The 18,012-nt window shown below is 39.7% G+C and overlaps 1 protein-coding gene across 2 annotated transcripts in view; it reads right to left on the reverse strand.

Annotated features, from left to right (window-relative positions):
- Window positions 1-1,729: 1,729 nt before the first annotated feature.
- The window catches only part of GLRA2 (glycine receptor alpha 2), a 177,026-nt gene continuing 160,743 nt past the window's right edge, over window positions 1,730-18,012 (reverse strand). For both annotated transcript variants that reach the window (XM_032880155.1, XM_032880154.1), the window contains exon 9: window positions 1,730-3,135. In XM_032880155.1, coding sequence (XP_032736046.1) covers window positions 2,857-3,135 — 279 coding nt within the window. In that variant the 3' untranslated portion in view covers window positions 1,730-2,856. The remainder of the gene's footprint in view (window positions 3,136-18,012) is intronic.

The raw sequence follows: 18,012 nt of genomic DNA on the forward strand, positions 1-18,012 counted from the left end.
AAAACTTCTATAACTTGGTCAATAGGCACATCATACCCTCCCTCACCAACTTTTCCTAGCTGTAGTAATAATACTCACTGGGCATTTGAGCTTTGGCAGACAGTACAGAGAACCCACAGAAACATAGCCACTTTCTTCCGGAAGCTTTGAATCTAACGAAAACTGATAAGTTCTCTTCCTCAGATCCATGATTTTATTTTTGAACTATTTCCTTCAAATACTATTATGAAAGAAAAACATCTTTTATAAAAATCTCCAATAACATTATAGGGGAGTTATCTATTTTTTCAGAGTATGCAGCACTCAAAAACCTTTTCCCTGAGATTTTATCTTATTTATATAATTCAAATAAGTGCACTGAAGAATTCTCCCCACTGAATGTAGATTAGAATCAGAGATAAGTCAAGAATCCATCTTACTATCATTCAGGATATCTTTGCCTACTCAGTGGCTAGCAGATATGCTTAGAGGTGAATCCTTTTAAAATCCTCTGAGGTGGGGACCACCCACCCAAAATTATATGGTACATACATTAATTAGATATGATTGTTTAGCTTACAATGACCCCCCGGGTGCCTCCCCATCTCTCCATAAGCAACATAAGGGCTCTTCCTAAAAATCAGACCCATGTTTGGAAGGCATTTTAGCCTCAGTTTACTATTTTTAGTGTGAGGAAGAAAAATGAGACCAATCAAAGACTTTGCCTTATTTGTTTGGAAAGGAATGAGCAGTCAGACAGAAATGATATTTTAGGAATGATACAAAAAACATAGCATTAATCTTGCCAAGATGAGGAATTGTGAGGCTTCCTTCCCAGTGGATAACCAATACTATTCATGATAATAATTTTACTATTATCTGTTAGTTATTAGAAATTTGCTGTGGTTACACACTGAGCTAATGGCTTTCCTTGCGTTTTTCTCAGTTTATCATCTTAAAACTCTATGAAACTGTAGCTCTTCAGAAAAGTCAGATAACTTATCCAAGATCACACTGTTGAGAGGTGGCCAAGTTAGTCTTTCTATCTGAAAAATTCCTGCTTTTAGCTATTCTACAATATTCCTCTCTATGGAAATGATTCATTATTTGAATGGGTTTAAAAGGCCATAAACATCAACTTAAAAATCTGCATCTTATCTGAAAATATTAATGATGGTTAAGTCAAATGTGTAAGGGGTTAAGGTGAATTTCCCCTGCTTCACTGAGGTTTTCAGCATTTCTTTTTCATGATAGAACTCCATTCCTGACAAGACCAGGATAGCTAGGTGAACAGATTGTTCTTTTAAATTTCTTTTCATTTTGATATTTCACAATTCCTCAGTGTTCTTGGAACTTTCTCAGAGCTCATATGAAGTATCCAGTATTATATTCTGCCCACAGTGACTACCAGTAGTTCCACATCCTCATTTCTCTGTTTCTACAATGAGAATAATATTTTTTCTTTCTTCCTGGGGACACCTTACTATTATGTTAGGACATATCACCATAGCTGTAAGTGTTTTAAGTTTATGAGAAAAACCAGAAACAAAAATCCAAGTTACCATTGTCACTTAACTTACTTTCATTGTGGTGCAAGAATGGAAAGAATCTTAGGGAAGTTCTGTGGCACACTTAGCTTTATTGAAATTGAACAAATATTTTAATAATCCCTTTTACAGCACATGTAAAATTTAAGTTTTTCATTATATTTTTACAGGTTGTCTTTTATCTGAGTAAGCAAAAATACGTCTTTTTTTTTTTCTTACTTAAAACATGTAGCCAGGATTCAAACCACGTAGCTCTGGTACCAAAAAGGCAACGGGTTATGAAAATCACAGTACAATTTTAAAATTCTTTAAGTTAGTTAAGGATATTTAAAACGATATTCACTTGATTGACAGTAGAAATCATGGGTCATTTGACATTAAGACTAGTAGTTACACCTACAATGAGAGCAGAAATGGAAAGTTCAAGCTAATATGAGCTATACCATTCAGGACACACCATCTCCATAAATACTGTGGCCGAGAGGTTGCAATGGCTAAGTCACACTTGAGCAGTTAAAGTCACATGTAAATATAGCCAAAGCGAAAAAAATACAGTGTGCTGATAGGGATCTAAAATAAATGGGCACTTATTTTCAAGAGGGTATACTATCAAACCAGTTACACAACACACAATTTAAACCCTCAAATTACATTTAGGAAAGAAAAATAATATTAAACTGCACACCTACACGGACAGTAAAGTAGAAATATGTTCTTTGTGGTTGGTGTTTGTTTTTTGTTGTTGTTTTCTCAATAAGTAGAAATAATTGACGACCCACAAAAGGATTTCTCAGGTGAAACACTAATTACAGACATTGTAAAGAACGTAGCTCAGAGTACTTGTTTTAAAAACGAGGCAGCATTTTCCTGAAAAAGTTTGGTCCTTGACTCACTATAGGCTAGTCACTATGGTCAGATGGTAAGCATTTTCTGCGTGTGTGTGTGTGTGTGTGTGTGTGTGTGTGGTTTAAGCTAACTTTTCTGTACCAGAATTAGTCAAAACCAAACCAAACCAAAGACAAATAGCGTTTCAAGAACTTGACCTTGCATCTCATGTCTAATTAATACATCATCTGAAAGAACAATGCTAAAGACTATGAAGGGAATTATGCTCACGTGATTCTGCAACACCTTAATTTTGTGCAAACATTTTCCTTCATTGCCCAGATAACTTATCTTTATTCATGTAGGTGCCAGGAAACCTGCCCTCATGATCTTCCCGCCCCCCTCCCCCAGTCTCCTCCTCTGTCAAAGTGATATAAAGACAATTTCACTGTGTATTTACAAGCACAACAGTTAGGCAAGAAAGTCCAGGGTCTGAAGGGCACATCTATTTCTTGTGGACATCTTCATGCCTAATGATCTTGTATGTGATCCAGTAAAAGATGTTGAAAATGAGGAAGGCCAATGGGAAGGCAGCTCGAGATATCGTGTCAATTCTTTTTGCCCGGTCCACAAACTTCTTCTTGATGGCATCTGCATCTTTTGGAGGTTGTGGGAGCGGATTGGCAGGTGTGGCCTTGACAGCTGTTCCATCTTTCACTTGGAGGCAGTGACCCATCCCATAACCACTGAAATTAAAACGACTTTCACGAGTAACATCTTCTTCCTGGGAGAATAAAGACAGAGGAAGCACAGATTGGTTGTCAGTCAAATCAGATGGAAGATGCTTAAAATTCTTCAGAAGTAAAAGGATAAATCACAGTTAACTGGTAGTGTGGGAGGCTTTTGGAATGTGGAGTTCTCTTTCAAGTTCAACTCAATTATTCATGGAACAGATACAGTTCATTAACTTTCAGGCTGAGAAATTAAGAGTAAGAATAACGACTTTGTGGTCATTTTAATTAAGAAACAGAAACACTTATATTTAGCACTGACTTTCCCAAAATCTAGTTTATTAATCTGTAACTTTGAATGGACTGTTTTAAAGCCAAGCCTCCAAATCCAAATATTATATCCTACATCTATATAGAGGTCCCCTCATTCATTTACTCACGCATCATTCAGTCATTCAAAAAATCATTTACTGAATCCCTGCTATGTACCTGGCATTGAGCTAGGAATTTTTAGTTTTGTGGCCCATTCAAAGCCTAGTTCCTTCCATTAACATTGGCTTTAATGTTCATGTTAGGCCTAAGATTAACCCCCTAACTGTATACCTGTTTTCCCTCCAGATTAAACATTCACTGTGCCGTGGTGAATATTTCTTCCATGGCTAATTGTCTGGTGTCAGTTTTTTTTTTTTTTTAGGCAATCTAGCTTTTTTAAAATATTTATTTCAGAGAGAGAAGGAGCAGAGGGAGGGGCAAAGGGAGAGGAAGAAGCAGACTCCCTGCTGAGCAGGGAGCCCGACATAGGGCTTGATCTCAGGATACCAGATCATGACCTGAGCTTAAGGCAGACAGTTAACCGACTAAGGTACCCAGATGCCCTAATTAAGTGTTTTATTTTATTTCCAGTATTGTGAGCATACAGTGTTATATTAGTGTCAAATGTGCAATACAGAGATTCAACAATTCTCTACATTACTCAGGGCTCATCATGATAAGTGTACTCATAATCCTCATCATCTGTTTCACTCATCTCCCCACCCACCTCCCCTCTAGTAATCATTAGTTTGCTCTCTATATTTAAGTCTGTTTCTCGGTTTCTCTATCTCTCTTTTTTTTTTCCCTGTGTTCACTTGTTTTGTTTCTTAAATTCCACATATGGGTAAAATGTGCTATTTGTCTTTCTCTGACTGACTTATTCACTTAGCATTATGCTTTCTACCTCCGTCCATGTCATTGCAAATGGCAAGATTCACTCTTTTTTATGGCCTAGTAATATTCCAATATGTGTGCATGTATATCTGTATGTATCACATCTTCTTTATCCATTCATCTATCAATGGACACTTGAGCTGCTTCCATAACTTGGCTATTGTAAATAATGCTGCAGTAATCTTCAGCGTGCATGTATCCCTTTCAATTAGTGTTTTTTTTTATTCTTTGGGTACCTATCTAATAGTGTGATTGCTGGATCATATGGTAGTTCTTTTTTTAGCTTTTTGAGACACCTCCATACTTTTTTATGTTGATTATTTCTACATGAATTAGATAAAACACTGAAAAACTGCAACATTAGGGTAAAGTGCAAATAGCTTTTGTAGAGCATGGAATCTTGATGTGTGGTTGGGTCAAAATGGTGGAGTTGAAAAGGTAGGATTGAAATGACCTGATTAATAAAAATTTAGTTCTAGGGGTGCTTGGGTGGCTCAGTCAATTAAGTGACCAACTCTTGCTTTCAACTCAGGTCATGCGTGATCTCATGGGTCATGAGATGGAGCCCTGTGTTTGGCCCGTACTCAGTGTGGAGTCTGCTTGAGATTCTCTGTTTCTGTTCCTCCCCACACTCGCTTGTGTTCTCACTCTTTGTCTGTCTGTCTGTCTCTCTCTCTCAAATAAATAAATAATAAAAATAAAAATTTTGTTCTAAATAGCCACCAATTGAATCATCTTTTAAAATGAGTTCAAGGCCTTCCATAATACTGTTCAACCCCTGTGAGTCACCAAAGGCACCGCACTCTTTATTTTGCCAGATAATACCAGTGCTTATATTTCCCAAAACACAAGAAAACTTGGTATGAATTTTATTTCATAGTGTTTATTGCATATCGGTTGTGCCTTCAGCCATGTGTAAAAGATATATGGAGTGAAGTACTTTAACATACTATGAATGAGAGCCCAACTGTAATCCAAATGGTACAGCAAGGACAAATTTATGTCAGGAAAATCAGGCCAAAGATCTTATAATAAAGTAACTGTAAAGCTACTCCTTTATAAAATCATTTCTCAAGTACTTTAATTTATATGGCATTGTTCTATATGAGTTGGTTTAAGACACTCTATCTCATTTCTTAACAAAATAAATTAAAGGATTTTTCATGTGACAATGAAAACAAAGTGTTGAGTCTATGGCAGACATTCTGCTAGGTACTCAGAAGCAGTTGATGAAGTTGGACAAGCACCCTCCTTGCATGGAGCTGTAAGAACCCAGTGGAAGTGTTCAACCTAAAGATACTATCATATAAGGAAGCTGGCTAAGAAAACCCAGCCTGACACTAGAGTACTTTCATGTGCCCAAAGCTCAATAATGAAGACTTTAATTGTACTTAGCTTCAAATATTGAATCTTTTTTCTTTGCCTTAAAATGTGATTGATATATTTTATAGATGCAAAAGCTTTAAATAAGTATTTTAAAATGTGGAGTAAACAGATATATTAATCATTACAGTGTTATCAGAAGACTTATTCAGTACTCAGCAAGAAAGGAAAAACACAGGTCATTAGGCGGAGAAGACTTGGGAGCCCATGGGTTATACGCTCTCTTGGACTTTCTATTACTAACTGGTAATTAGATATCAACTACTGAGTGAGAGAAGTAGAAACAGTGCCAGTTGGTTTTGTAGACAGAGATACAGAGTAGGAATTTGGATATTTGGGTTACAGGTCACGCTCCAGGGGTTTTAAGCTGTGTTGATCTTAAGCAAGCTATTTATTCTTTAAAGACCTCAGGGGGTTGCCTGGGTGGCTCAGTCGGTTAAGCATCTGATTCTTGATCTCAGCTCAGGACTCAGTTTCAGGGTTGTAAATTCAAGCCCTGGGTTGGGCTCCACATTGGGCATGGAGCCTACTTAAAAAGAATAAAGAATTAATTAAAAGCAGGCCTTGGGGACCTCATACCAAAAATGTCAAGGCTAGACTAGATCTGTGGGTTTCAGCTTTGACTGCTGGGGATGTTTTACAAGTATATGCATGCCCGCCTCCCCTCCTAACCCCATCCAGACCAAGTGAATTAAAGTTTCTAGGGAGATTTAAAATCCAGTAACTCTAATGCGGAAGGTTGGAAACCAGTGACCTAGATGAGCTTTAAGGGCCAGCTCTAAAATGCTGGACCTATTCTATGTTATTAAGTCTAAAATTACTTTTCGAATGGGAACTATTCCTCAAAGTGCATTTCCCCTTATCTACCTAAATTTACTGTGTCTTTTTTCCTTTCCATATCTGTAGAATCTTATAAATTGCTGTTCTCACCTCTATAAACATTTAGAAAGTCATGATTAAGCATATAGATCACTGTCTGAGTGAGATAAGATTCTTTTTAAATTCCTGGATCCCTGAAGAAATAGAAAAGGTGGTTAGCTAGTAACGTGCTTTAGCACGCAGAACAAAAGGAAACCTAAATACCCACATCCATGTTTCTTTTCAGACCGACTCATTCATTTACTTTCTGTAGTCTTTCCTCACATACTGTGAATGGACAGCCAAAGAGATTAACTCATTCAATTAAGTACCAGAGCTCGAGTAGAAGGATGCCAGGTTAGGTTATCATTAAGTGGTACATTGCCTGGCAAACTGTGACTGCTTAATAAACGTTTGTTGAGTAATGAACAAAAGGGAATTTTAAGAAGGTTTTTTCCTATTCTTGAAAACACTTTCCTCATTCATTCAACGGTACTTCAAATTATGCTTCTGAGCATAGTTACAGCTAATTAAACCCATTCTTTAAAATTCTCCACACAAAAATAAATTTGTCCTAGGTAGAAATTATCCATTTAATTTTTCACATGCAAGAGATATGAATGCTAGTTTAAGGGTCTTCTTATTTACCGTTATGACTCATTCAATGCATTTTAAATATAGAACCTTAAATTATCCACATCAAAGGGTATGGTTTTGATTCAGAAAACGTAATTGCAACCAATTTGAATTTTTGTGTTATAATGAATGACTAATTGCCTTTATAGCAGGTTCAGAATAAAATGTTATGGTAATATGGCAAGATTCCTATATGAGGGTAAAATGGAGATGAGCTTGAGTCATGGGTAAGCTAAAGTTAAAAGAAAGAACAATCTGTAAGCACAGCTTAGTTGAACATATTAACAGGGAGAATCAGATCTTCCCAGTAAGGAAAGAATTTTAGGCATATATTCTCCACTTCTAATTAGCCAGGAAACCAATTAGGTAAGTATCGCTGCTGACCCACTATGTTCAGTAACTTTGAACAGTAAATACTTCTAGCTCCCTCTGTTTTGTTATTCACTGATTAAATTTTCACAGAAAATGAATCATCCAAACCTTCATTACGTTCAATTTCTATATCCCACTTTGAGTAAATATCCTTAAATCCCATCCTGCCATATGAAGCACTGTCATGGCGCTATGTAATTCATTTGAGATTTGTTATTTTATTTAATTCATGCCTCAGTTTTACTTATTGTAAAATTTACTCATTCCTGTATTTGGAATAATTCTTGTCTAGATGTGAAATGGAAACTAAAGCTCACCAGAATTGCACTGTAGTGAATTTTTTGCCATAAGCAAATGATTTCAATATAATTAAAGAACATGGTATTTGTAAAATGAAAGATTTTAGGGGAGCCCATAGTTACAATTTTTGTTTTATGCCCAGGAAAGGAGGAAAGAAAATGGTTTCTAAAAACTGGTGTAGGGAAAACCTCTTTCCATCACATTTCTCAACCAGATTCTTTGATTGGGTTGAGTCTCTCTTCTGTTGGAATAGGAAATTTCTCCATTGGAACTCCAGGTTGCAGTGAGCCTCAATCAGTGCAAGAACATAATGGAGTCTCTGGCCCTTCTTAGAAAACAGTGTGAGCCCATGGTGAGGCACCTGGGTGGCTCAGTCGGTTAAGCAATCGACTCTCGATTTCAGCTCGGGTCATGATCTGGGTTGTGAGATTGAGCCCCACATCAGGCTCCATACTGGGCAGAGAGCCTCCATAAAATTCTCCCTCTCTCTTCCCCCCATCGCTATTCCCCCACCTCTTAAAAGAAAAAACACCACTGTGAGCCCAAACACAGCAGGTCCCCCTACCCCATCACTGAACAAAAGACCCCTGATCAAATGAAGGCTGGATAATGTTTAATTGTAAGGCCTGCTGATTTCTAACACCTGGACTTGGGCAGGAAAGATGGTCTTAAGAGATTCTTAATTCTTGTGGCCTCAATTTCCTCCTTTGAGTCACAGGGACTTGGGGATCGATATGAATAATAAGTAAGAATAATTTACTGATTATAACTATGCACTAAGCCCTTAAAACTACAGTAAGTCCTTTCACCAAACTGACAATGGAAATCACATGCTTCCAGGGAAAATTGAGACTGAGGGAAGTTATGTGGCTTTCCAAAGTTATATTGCTAATAATTGTTGAAGCTGAGATTCAAATTCAGGTCTGTCTGATCCCAAAACTGTCTGATTCCAAAGACTCTGAAAGTCTGTGATTTTTATAAATTTGTCTCTATCAAATCCCAAATAGCTTCGTTGAAGATTATGGATGAAGAATCTGACTGAACTTTGTAGAACAACAAATTTGAAGTAAAGTAAACCAAATATAACCCTTTGCTGTTTAATGATACCTGGTAAAATGAATTAAAAGCCTCAGTGTCATTCTGGGTAGACAGTAAATACCAATTGCCCCCCCCCAAAAAAAGTTTATCTTTGCAGCAGCTCTTTTTCAATGCAGTATATCATTCATGTTACTTTCTGCACAAGGAACTTCTGGTATTCATTTCTTGAGCCCTTGCTCATCATATATTTGTATTTCCAACAAAGATTCATTGAGGACCTGTTATATGCCAGGTGTATGGTAGGCATACAGCAGTAAACAAGAAGACAAAATTTCTACTTTTTTGGAGTTTACAGTCTCTTGGGGAAAACCCACAGTACCAAGTAAAGAAACTATGCATGCAAACACACAAACACTTCTCCATACACACACATTTATACATACGGGTATTCACATGCACAGTACTCCTACCCACTTATACACAAATAAAGATGGGTGCTTTGGAGGAAAACAGTCGAGGCAAGCAACTTAAGAGAGATGCATGGTGGAGAAAGTACTCTGATTAGAGTACTCTAATCTCAGATTGAGTACTCTGACAGAAAATGCTGAAGGAGATGCCAGGCACTGGGCCATTTGTGAGGGATCCAGTGGTAAGTAAGCAAAAGAGATCAAGTTATGGCCTTCAAAGAATACACAGTCCTGAGATGGAGACAAACGTAAATTAAACTAATCACAGGAATACATAATTGCTAACTATGACAAGGGCTCTGGAGAGAAGTTATAGGATGCTATGTGAGTTTATTAATGGGAGGCCTGGTCTCATCTGGCACATGGGAGAAGCTTTTCCCTGAGGAAGTGCGATTTTGTTACAGACTTGAAAAAAGCAAAGGCATTAAAGAGGTGTAGGCAGAGTGGGGAGATGTCTGAGATGGGAGGGTCTGCTGCAACGGAGAGATGGTGGGGTGGCTCCCGGAGTGTGGGAGCAAAGTGGGGTGAGACAAGGTTTCACAAGTGAGCGGGGCTGGGTCATATAGGGCCTTGCAAACCATGCCACCTGCTTAGAGCTTTATTTTCAGAACCATGGGAAGCAAAAGATGAATAAGACCTTGGGTTTTTCCGGGGTGGAGGGGCATAGAGAATAATACAAGACACACCCTGAGATATGTACAAGGGTGGACTGGTGGTCAGATGTGCCTAGAATTTCCAGAATTGGTGAGGGTATCCACAGTAATATAGCCGAGATACCCCAGGCAATGTGCAAATCATCTACGATAGCCCCCACCTGGAAAAGACTCTTTCACTACCTATTGGTTTTTAGACTACATTCTCGACTTTCCTTTTTATTATTATTTTAAAATTTTTCTTCCCAGTTATATTAAAAATTGGGTAGTCAGAAACTCTGGATTTTGGTAGCTGATTTGTCTTATTGTCTTCATTCACTGGAGGGTGAGCTCCTGAGAGTGTGCTAAAGTCATCTCTGGAACCCTGTTCCCTGGTACAGTGCTGGTCCTGTGCTGGCCGTGATCCTCTTGATTCTGAATAAAGGCTTAGAAAGGATACGCTCCCTGGGGCAGAGAAGGAGATAGTGATTGCCTCTTAGTTGATCTCCCTCTCTTTGCCAATTGCAGTCCTTTCTGCAGCCTCTAAGAATTTCCATTCCTACCCCTCTCACTACAGACATGATAGCCTTGATATTGCAGAGGAGCAGAGGAAAACACTAGAATGGAATCTGAAAGACTTCGGTTGAATTCACATCTTTACTATCTCCTAAATGTGTAGGGCTAGGAGAGTCCCTCGGATTTTTGCTCTCCCATTTCCTCCTTTTCAAAAGGAGGAAATTAGTCATTTGGCCATCTTTTGAGTTTGAGTATAGGACTATAATGCTGGCTAGTACGTTGCCTTAAGGCTAATCTCTAGCTGGTTGATATGTTTAAGAGTTTTCTTCCCAACCAGAGACCAGAGAGTATGTAAATAAGGGTCTTAATATCTTCTTCCTACCCTTGCCCTGATAGTTTCTGCTAGGTTTGGCTTCGTGGGCATGCATACTGTGCAGTCACAACTTGGCCCAGTGCTTAGAATGGCCCATACTTGGTTTCATGCTTTGCTAGAGGCATCTTAAAATTCATAATATTTTTGAACAAGGGCCCCACATTTTCATTTTGCACCGGGCCCCACAAATTTTGAAGCAGCCCCGCTTTCGGCTGTTGTGGGATTGAGGGAACGCCATTGACCCACTGCTTCTATTCCCAAACTTCATGGCTTTCAACAGTTTCATCTCCTTAATGACCACTCCCAAGTTCCTTTGTGTGGCATTCAAGGTCCCCTATGTCCTGCCTTATACCTACTTCTCTCATGGGGTTCCATGATCTGTGATTTTAGTCAACTGCTTCCCTTTGCATTGAAAGCCCCTCCCCTCTCTTCACCTGGCAAGCTCCTGCATATCTTTGAAGACCCAACTCTGCCATCATGCCATTCAGGATGCCTATTTTTTTTTATTTTATTTATTAATTTGACAGAGATCACAAGTAGGCAGAGTCAGGCAGAGAGAGGTGGGGAAGCAGGCTCACTGCCGAGCAGAGAGCTCGATGTGGGGCTCGATCCCTAGACCCTGAGATCATGACCCAAGCCGAAGGCAGAGGCTTAACCCACTGAGCCACCCAGGTGCCCCCAAGATGCCCATTTTTGATCCCTAAGGCTGTGTCATGAGTTTCTCCTCAGAAGCATCTGGTACCTGCTTCTATAACAGAATCTGCTGCTGATCATATTAAAATCAGCTGTTTACGTGTCAGATTCCTTGATGACCTTCACGTATAGGGACCCAGTTTCTCATATTTTGATAACCCTTGTACTTAGAATGATATTTGGCTGAAGCTTCCTATGTCGAATATATGTATATAAAGAAAATGCTTCTTAAATGAATAGTAGAAAAAAAGTCTGTTATAATAAAAAAATGCTTTCCTTGCTTATTTATCATGCTTATCATGTCGCTTATTTTTGCATATTGACCTGACATAAAAGTAGGGCAAATTTAAACTTAACAATGCCACTCAAGCACTGAGGTGTTTATGGTCTATTTTTGAGACACTGTCCATTTTTTTGGTTCACTGGTAAGCTAGTGAGCAGCCTAGATAGTGTGAAAATACATAAATTTAGATCAAACTCATTAACAATCTTAGTAAACAATGTATGCTCATTTGCAAAGAAAATAAATGGCATAGACAAATATGCCAGAATACAAAAACATTTTTCATTTATGCATCTATTTGCAAGTCAAAATAATAATGCTAGGTAAATGAAAAGATAGTACATGTTAGATATATGCAAATATTTCACCAAATAAATTAGACCTTATCAGTTATCACCCATAGCAAAAGACTAAAGAGTGTTTGCATAACATGAAGGGTGTCTGAGCTCACATGCCATCCATTTGGGTTTGATGAACAGAATATAATTCCTGTAAATCTATGTCATCACCAAACATTGTTTTCACGTTGTGAAATTCCAATTAATGGAACATTTTGTCTTAAAACAAATGAATGTGTGCCCTGTGGAGCCGTACATCATTTAGCTATCATTTCGCACAACTTCCTTCCTTGCCTGGGTCACGTGTTATTTCTGTAAGTCTCCAGGTGAAAATAAAAGCCCACAGGGCCTCCTATGCAGGACAAAGCTTACCTCCAGTGATGGGGGGAATATGTGGGCAAGGAGGACGGACAGGCCTCAGTTGTGGTATGAGCTGGGATTCCAAAACTGAGCCTACCACAGTCTACGAATACCTTGCAGGAGTTGGGGCCCAGGGATGGCATTGGGCTAAAACTCCTGATTGTCTACAAAAACCCAACTCTCTCTCTTCCTCCAGTGGTGGATCTTCCTTTAGCTCAGCTCAGGGTTTTTTAACTGTAGCACGATTGACATTTAGGACCAGGTGATTGTATGTTTTAGAGTATTTAGCAGTATCCCTGGATGCTACCCACTAGACGCAAGTAGCGTCCTTCCTTGCAAGTTGCGATAATGGGAAAATGTCTGCAGACATTGCCAGACATCACAAAATCACCCCTACTGAAGAGGCCCTGTCTTAGCCGGTCCCGTATGTTGCACATGGGAAGACTGCATTTTCTGGCCTCCCTTGCACCTGTGTGGGAGTACCAGCAAGTCCAGTCAGCCCCATCTCCAAACCAGAATCTAGTCACCTTTAACTACCTCCAGTGTTGCATGCTGGTGTGAGTTGCCCAACGGTGGATGCTCAGAATCATTCCCACCAGAACTCCTGTAATAGTCTTCTGCCTGGTTCCCTGGCTTCTAGATCCTCCCTCCCAACAATTGAGTCTAGTCTCAGGACCCCAACTCGAGGGATCCTGTTAAAATGTGAGATAAGGGAGATCCTCATTAATTCAAAATTCTCCAGTGGATCTCACCTCAGTCGGTAAGACAAGTCCTTGCAATGTCCCCTTTACCTCTCAGACCTTAACTCCCACTGCCCTCCTTACAGTCCACATGTCAGCACACCTTTTCTGTGAAGAGTCAGATAGTAAATATCTTAGATGTCATGGGCCATGCAGTCTTTGAAGTATATATATACTTTCAGTGTATACTTGGAGTCTAATTTTCTTTAAAGTGACATGTTTTTAATGGACTGGAAGATTGTTTAAAAGTAATTGTTTGACTTCTGGCTCAAAAGCTACAAAGCAGAAATGTTTTTACTTCATGTCGGCTGTAGTCCTAGAGAGTAGTTTAGAAGTTTGGTAACATGCTGGTGAGGCTTCGATTCCTCAAGAGTGAAGCAATGCCTTGTGTCTGGAAATTCTTTCCTTGTAATCTCTGTCAATTCTGGTCTAGCAAGAATGCTCACAAGACACCTGAAATTCTAAGAAGCATGAAGGGGAATATCTTCCATCTGGAGTATGAGCTGTTTGATTATTAACATAGTTTGCCATCTGTTCCGGGTGCAAACAAAGTGAACATTGCGACTGTCTACAGAGCACCGACTGAAGGGGACGGGTGATCAGAGGATGAGCCCTCTGCCAAATTAAAAACAAGAAAGGAGCAGCAACAAAATCACACTTACTTGCTTCCTAACTTGGATGATTGTGACTGACAGATTCCCTGGACCATTATCTGCTCCTGTGTGTGTGCACATGCAAGCATGCACGTGCACTTGGTGTCAAAAAGTGGCTCAGGATATCTGTTATTAGGATTAGCTGTCGTTTACCTGACACTGCCATTCCTGTTGAAGAGCCTGCCTTAAGGCTGGGGAAAACTACACTTCCCACAATTCCCTTCTTGATGGGTTCTATGTTAAGGTTTGTCAGTAAGAAGAATTTGAGAGATTTCAGAGGTGGAAGGGAGACGGAGGCTATTTTATTTGGGGGCCTGTGGGCGTCAGATGAGGTTGCTTTATTAGACATAGTAGAATTCCAGATATTTCTGTGGTCTCCCATTTTATGATCTCACTTTCCAGGCTGGATATGGTGGCTTCTCAGGTTTCCCTGTGAACACCTGCTTTTCTACCCAGAGCTTCAGGTTAAAGTCCTCTCTTCAGACTATACCCTTCCAGAGCTTCATTTTTGTAGTGACTCTCATATTTATATAAACCCTGATTTCTATATTAAGCCCCTTATTCTGGTAGTATGCTTAGTGTCTCTGTTTTCCTGACTAAACCCAGACAGATACAGATAATACAGGTACTCCAGGCTTATAAGTACAAAACACCATTTTAATGCAAGTTACTATAGTTTTATTCAATTAAGACTTATTAAGCATCTGGGCACCTGGGTGGCTCAGTTGGTTGGGCGACTGCCTTCGGCTCAGGTCATGATCCTGGAGTCCCGGGATCGAGTCCCGCATCGGGCTCCCAGCTCCATGAGGAGTCTGCTTCTCCGTCTGACCTTCTCCCCTGTCATTCTCTCTCTCACTCACTATCAAATAAATAAATAAAATCTTTAAAAAAATACTTATTAAGCATCATAATGTTCCAAACATTGAAAAGAAATGAGGATGAAAAAGAGTCCTGCCCTTGAAGTCAGCAGGGGGTTTAGAACGTGTAGACAAGTGGTTCCCAACCAAGAGTGATTTTACCCACCAGGGGATATTGGGCAATGCCTGGAGAACTTTTGATTGTCATAAGGGAGGAGGAGGTGGTGTTATTGGCATCCAGTGAGTAGAGGCCAGGATATTGTTAAACATCCTGTAGCGCACGGGACACTTGGCCACAGCAAAGCATGAATTATCTAGCTTGAAATCTTAATAGTGCTAAGGTTGGGAAACACAGACACGGAAAAATAATTCCAATAGAATGTGGTATGTGCTATGGTAAAGGAATGTACAGACCAATAGGATAATAGGGAAGAGGTAATGTTAGGCTGGAGTAGCTAAGGAGAAGTTCAATGTCATCCTTTCTCTATTAGCACCATGAAATGCCCTGTCTCTGGAAGATATACATGAGTGTTCCAGAAAAGTGAGCCATGTCAAGAGGAAGCCTTATTTCATCAACTGAGCCTACTTTTTAAAGGCAACTATACAACATCACAAAGGCACTTGTCTGTGCCTTTTGGCCAGGAGTTAGTATCTTTTAAAATTTCTGTATTTTAATCAGGGAGGATTTGTTACAAAGGACAGAAACCTGCTTCATGGTGGCTTAAATAATTGGGGAATTTCTTCAAGAAATTACTATAAAAAGTATTGTAAGAAAATCTCCTGAGTCTCCGAGGATCCAGAAGCAGTGCCCTGTATCCTGGTTTCAAATCTTGGCCCTGCCACTAACCAGTGTGGGAGCTGGCTAGAGGACTCAGTCCTCTGCATACCTCAGTCTCCTTTGCAGTAAGACAGAAATAGTGACAACTTCCCTTAGGGTTTTGGAAAGGATTCAGTGAGATAATGCATATTAAGGGCCTATAACAGTGCCTGATATATAGTATATAGTCAATAAATGTTAGTAATGATGAGGATGTTGATGATGGTGTGAGCAGGGCTCCCCAGCCCAGGAACTCCAGTGATCAAGTCAGGAAATGAGATTGTTCTCAATCTCTCATGGCCATTATTCTCTCCCATTTTCAGTTTTTCTCCTTTCAGCTTCCTTTATTTATGCATATTCCAGCTGGGCCAACCCAGCCTCAAACCTATGGGGACGTTGTCAACTCAAGTCCTTGCTATCATCTATCATTTAATTAGAGTACTCTTCATTCAAATTCTTGAAAGAGAGAATGTCATGGTTATCCCAGCTTATGGACTGTTGTGCTTGGGTCATTGAGTAGGAAAAGGGGTATGAAATACAAACAAAATAGCCTGAGGACAGAGTAAGGTGCAAGCATGCAGAATGTTCCCGAAGGCATACCACTTGAGGAACCACAGAAGGAAAAGGAGAGGCTGGCCTTGGAAACAGATGAGCCTGGTTCACATGACAGAGGTTTTCAAAAGAGTGAAGAGCATTTGTATTAATGGCTCCCAGGTTGCTAATCAGAAAAAAATGGTTGACATTACAGGTAGACAGAAGTCAACTCACCGTGAAGAAGAACTTTTAACAACTCTGTGACTGGACATGGAGCACAACACCTTGGGAGGTAATTAATTCCTTCTTGCTAGAGATGTTCAAACCATTTGTTAGAGATGTTGGGTATAGACTTAACAGGTCAGTTAAGCAACTAGATTACCATTTCTGTACCTACCTACTGTGGTCATCTCTGATCATATGAAAATTACTAAGATAAGAAGTCTAGGAGGACAAAACACATGGAAGGTGCTGACCCATGTGCAGGAAAGATGTATTCAATAAGCTGTGCCCTGCTCTGACCCTTCTTGACCTCTTGGATGTTTCTAGTCATTCTGATCCCATTTTGAGAAACCCTTCTCTATTATACTCAGCCCCACAGAAACAGATTGGTTCAGGTATATTTTCTCTTTCAATTATCTTTGACTTGCACAGTATTTTATTTCATTATTTCTAAGGGTTTCATTTAAGCAACAGGTCCCTTACTACTGTTATAATTTTAAATAAGATTCTCATATAGAATATATAAAATACAGACTATGGAATAATGAAACCCCTGAAATAGTAACATATAACCTCACATTATATGAAGAATTAGGCCCTGAATGGTGTATTTCTGGAGGTCAACACACTGTATTCATAGAGTCCTATCTTCATTCAGTTTTGAAGCCTACAGGCCACAGGGAATAAGATCAACCCTCCAAGTAGCCACCTCTTCTCTTCCCTCCCACTGCTTGATTTCTACTGAAAAGAGCTCACAGGGAGAGGAGGCAATGCCGTGGGCCGTCAGGGTTTGGTAAGCTGGTTGCTGCTGCCGGAAGCTCAGTAAAACTCAGGAACTGAGAACTCAATCAGTGGGACTGGACCTCTAGTGTTGCCCTGGATCCCCTCCTCTCTACTTGGAAGAGACAGGTGAACGTCATGATGGCATCACCCAGGCATGACTTGAAGAAGCATTAGGAGGCTTTGACAGAGGGGCAGTGAAGCATGGCCCGAGGAAAGAGACATCTGTGGGCCATCACTTCATCTTCCACAGAACAAACACATTTTTCTGCAGGTGAACAACTAGAAACCTGCTTCCTCTGGCCAATCATTATTTCCTCCTGAATTTGAATGATCCCAGTAAACTAGATCTTCTCAAATGAATATGGACTGTAGGTTCTGTTTTAAAATGAGCAGTTACGGAAGCATATGAGCCCTGTAAAGCATCGGGAGGCACTTTTGTAGTGCTTTTCCCAAGGACATTCAGAGCAGCAAAGTGAACCAGAAATACGGTCTATGCTTCATTATTCCAGATTATTGTCTGGTTTTGCAGATCATCTATGCCCTAGCTCTCTTCTTCCCTTCCTACAACCACTGGTTCACTAGCACTTTGACTGTAGCTTCTTACGAGCAACTCTTGCCAAAAAGAAAAAAAATAATAAAAGAAAGAAAATGGAAAAATCATAAAGTGAGGTTGGTTGGCTGGTTGGTTTCTCTCCGCCCCCCCCCCGGAGTATCTGTAGTACATTCCCAAGATCTTCCTTTCTCTCTGCTTCACTACTATGGTTACCAGATTTAAGATTTCAGACAGAAACTTGTCTATAGGCCCAGAGGGAAGATTGATTGCAGTAAACACAGAAGACAGAGATCAGGCACAATTTGAAAATAATACG

Source organism: Lontra canadensis, unplaced genomic scaffold, assembly GCF_010015895.1.
Source record: "Lontra canadensis isolate GAN:19392208 unplaced genomic scaffold, GSC_riverotter_1.0 scaffold68, whole genome shotgun sequence".
NCBI lineage: Eukaryota > Metazoa > Chordata > Mammalia > Carnivora > Mustelidae > Lontra > Lontra canadensis.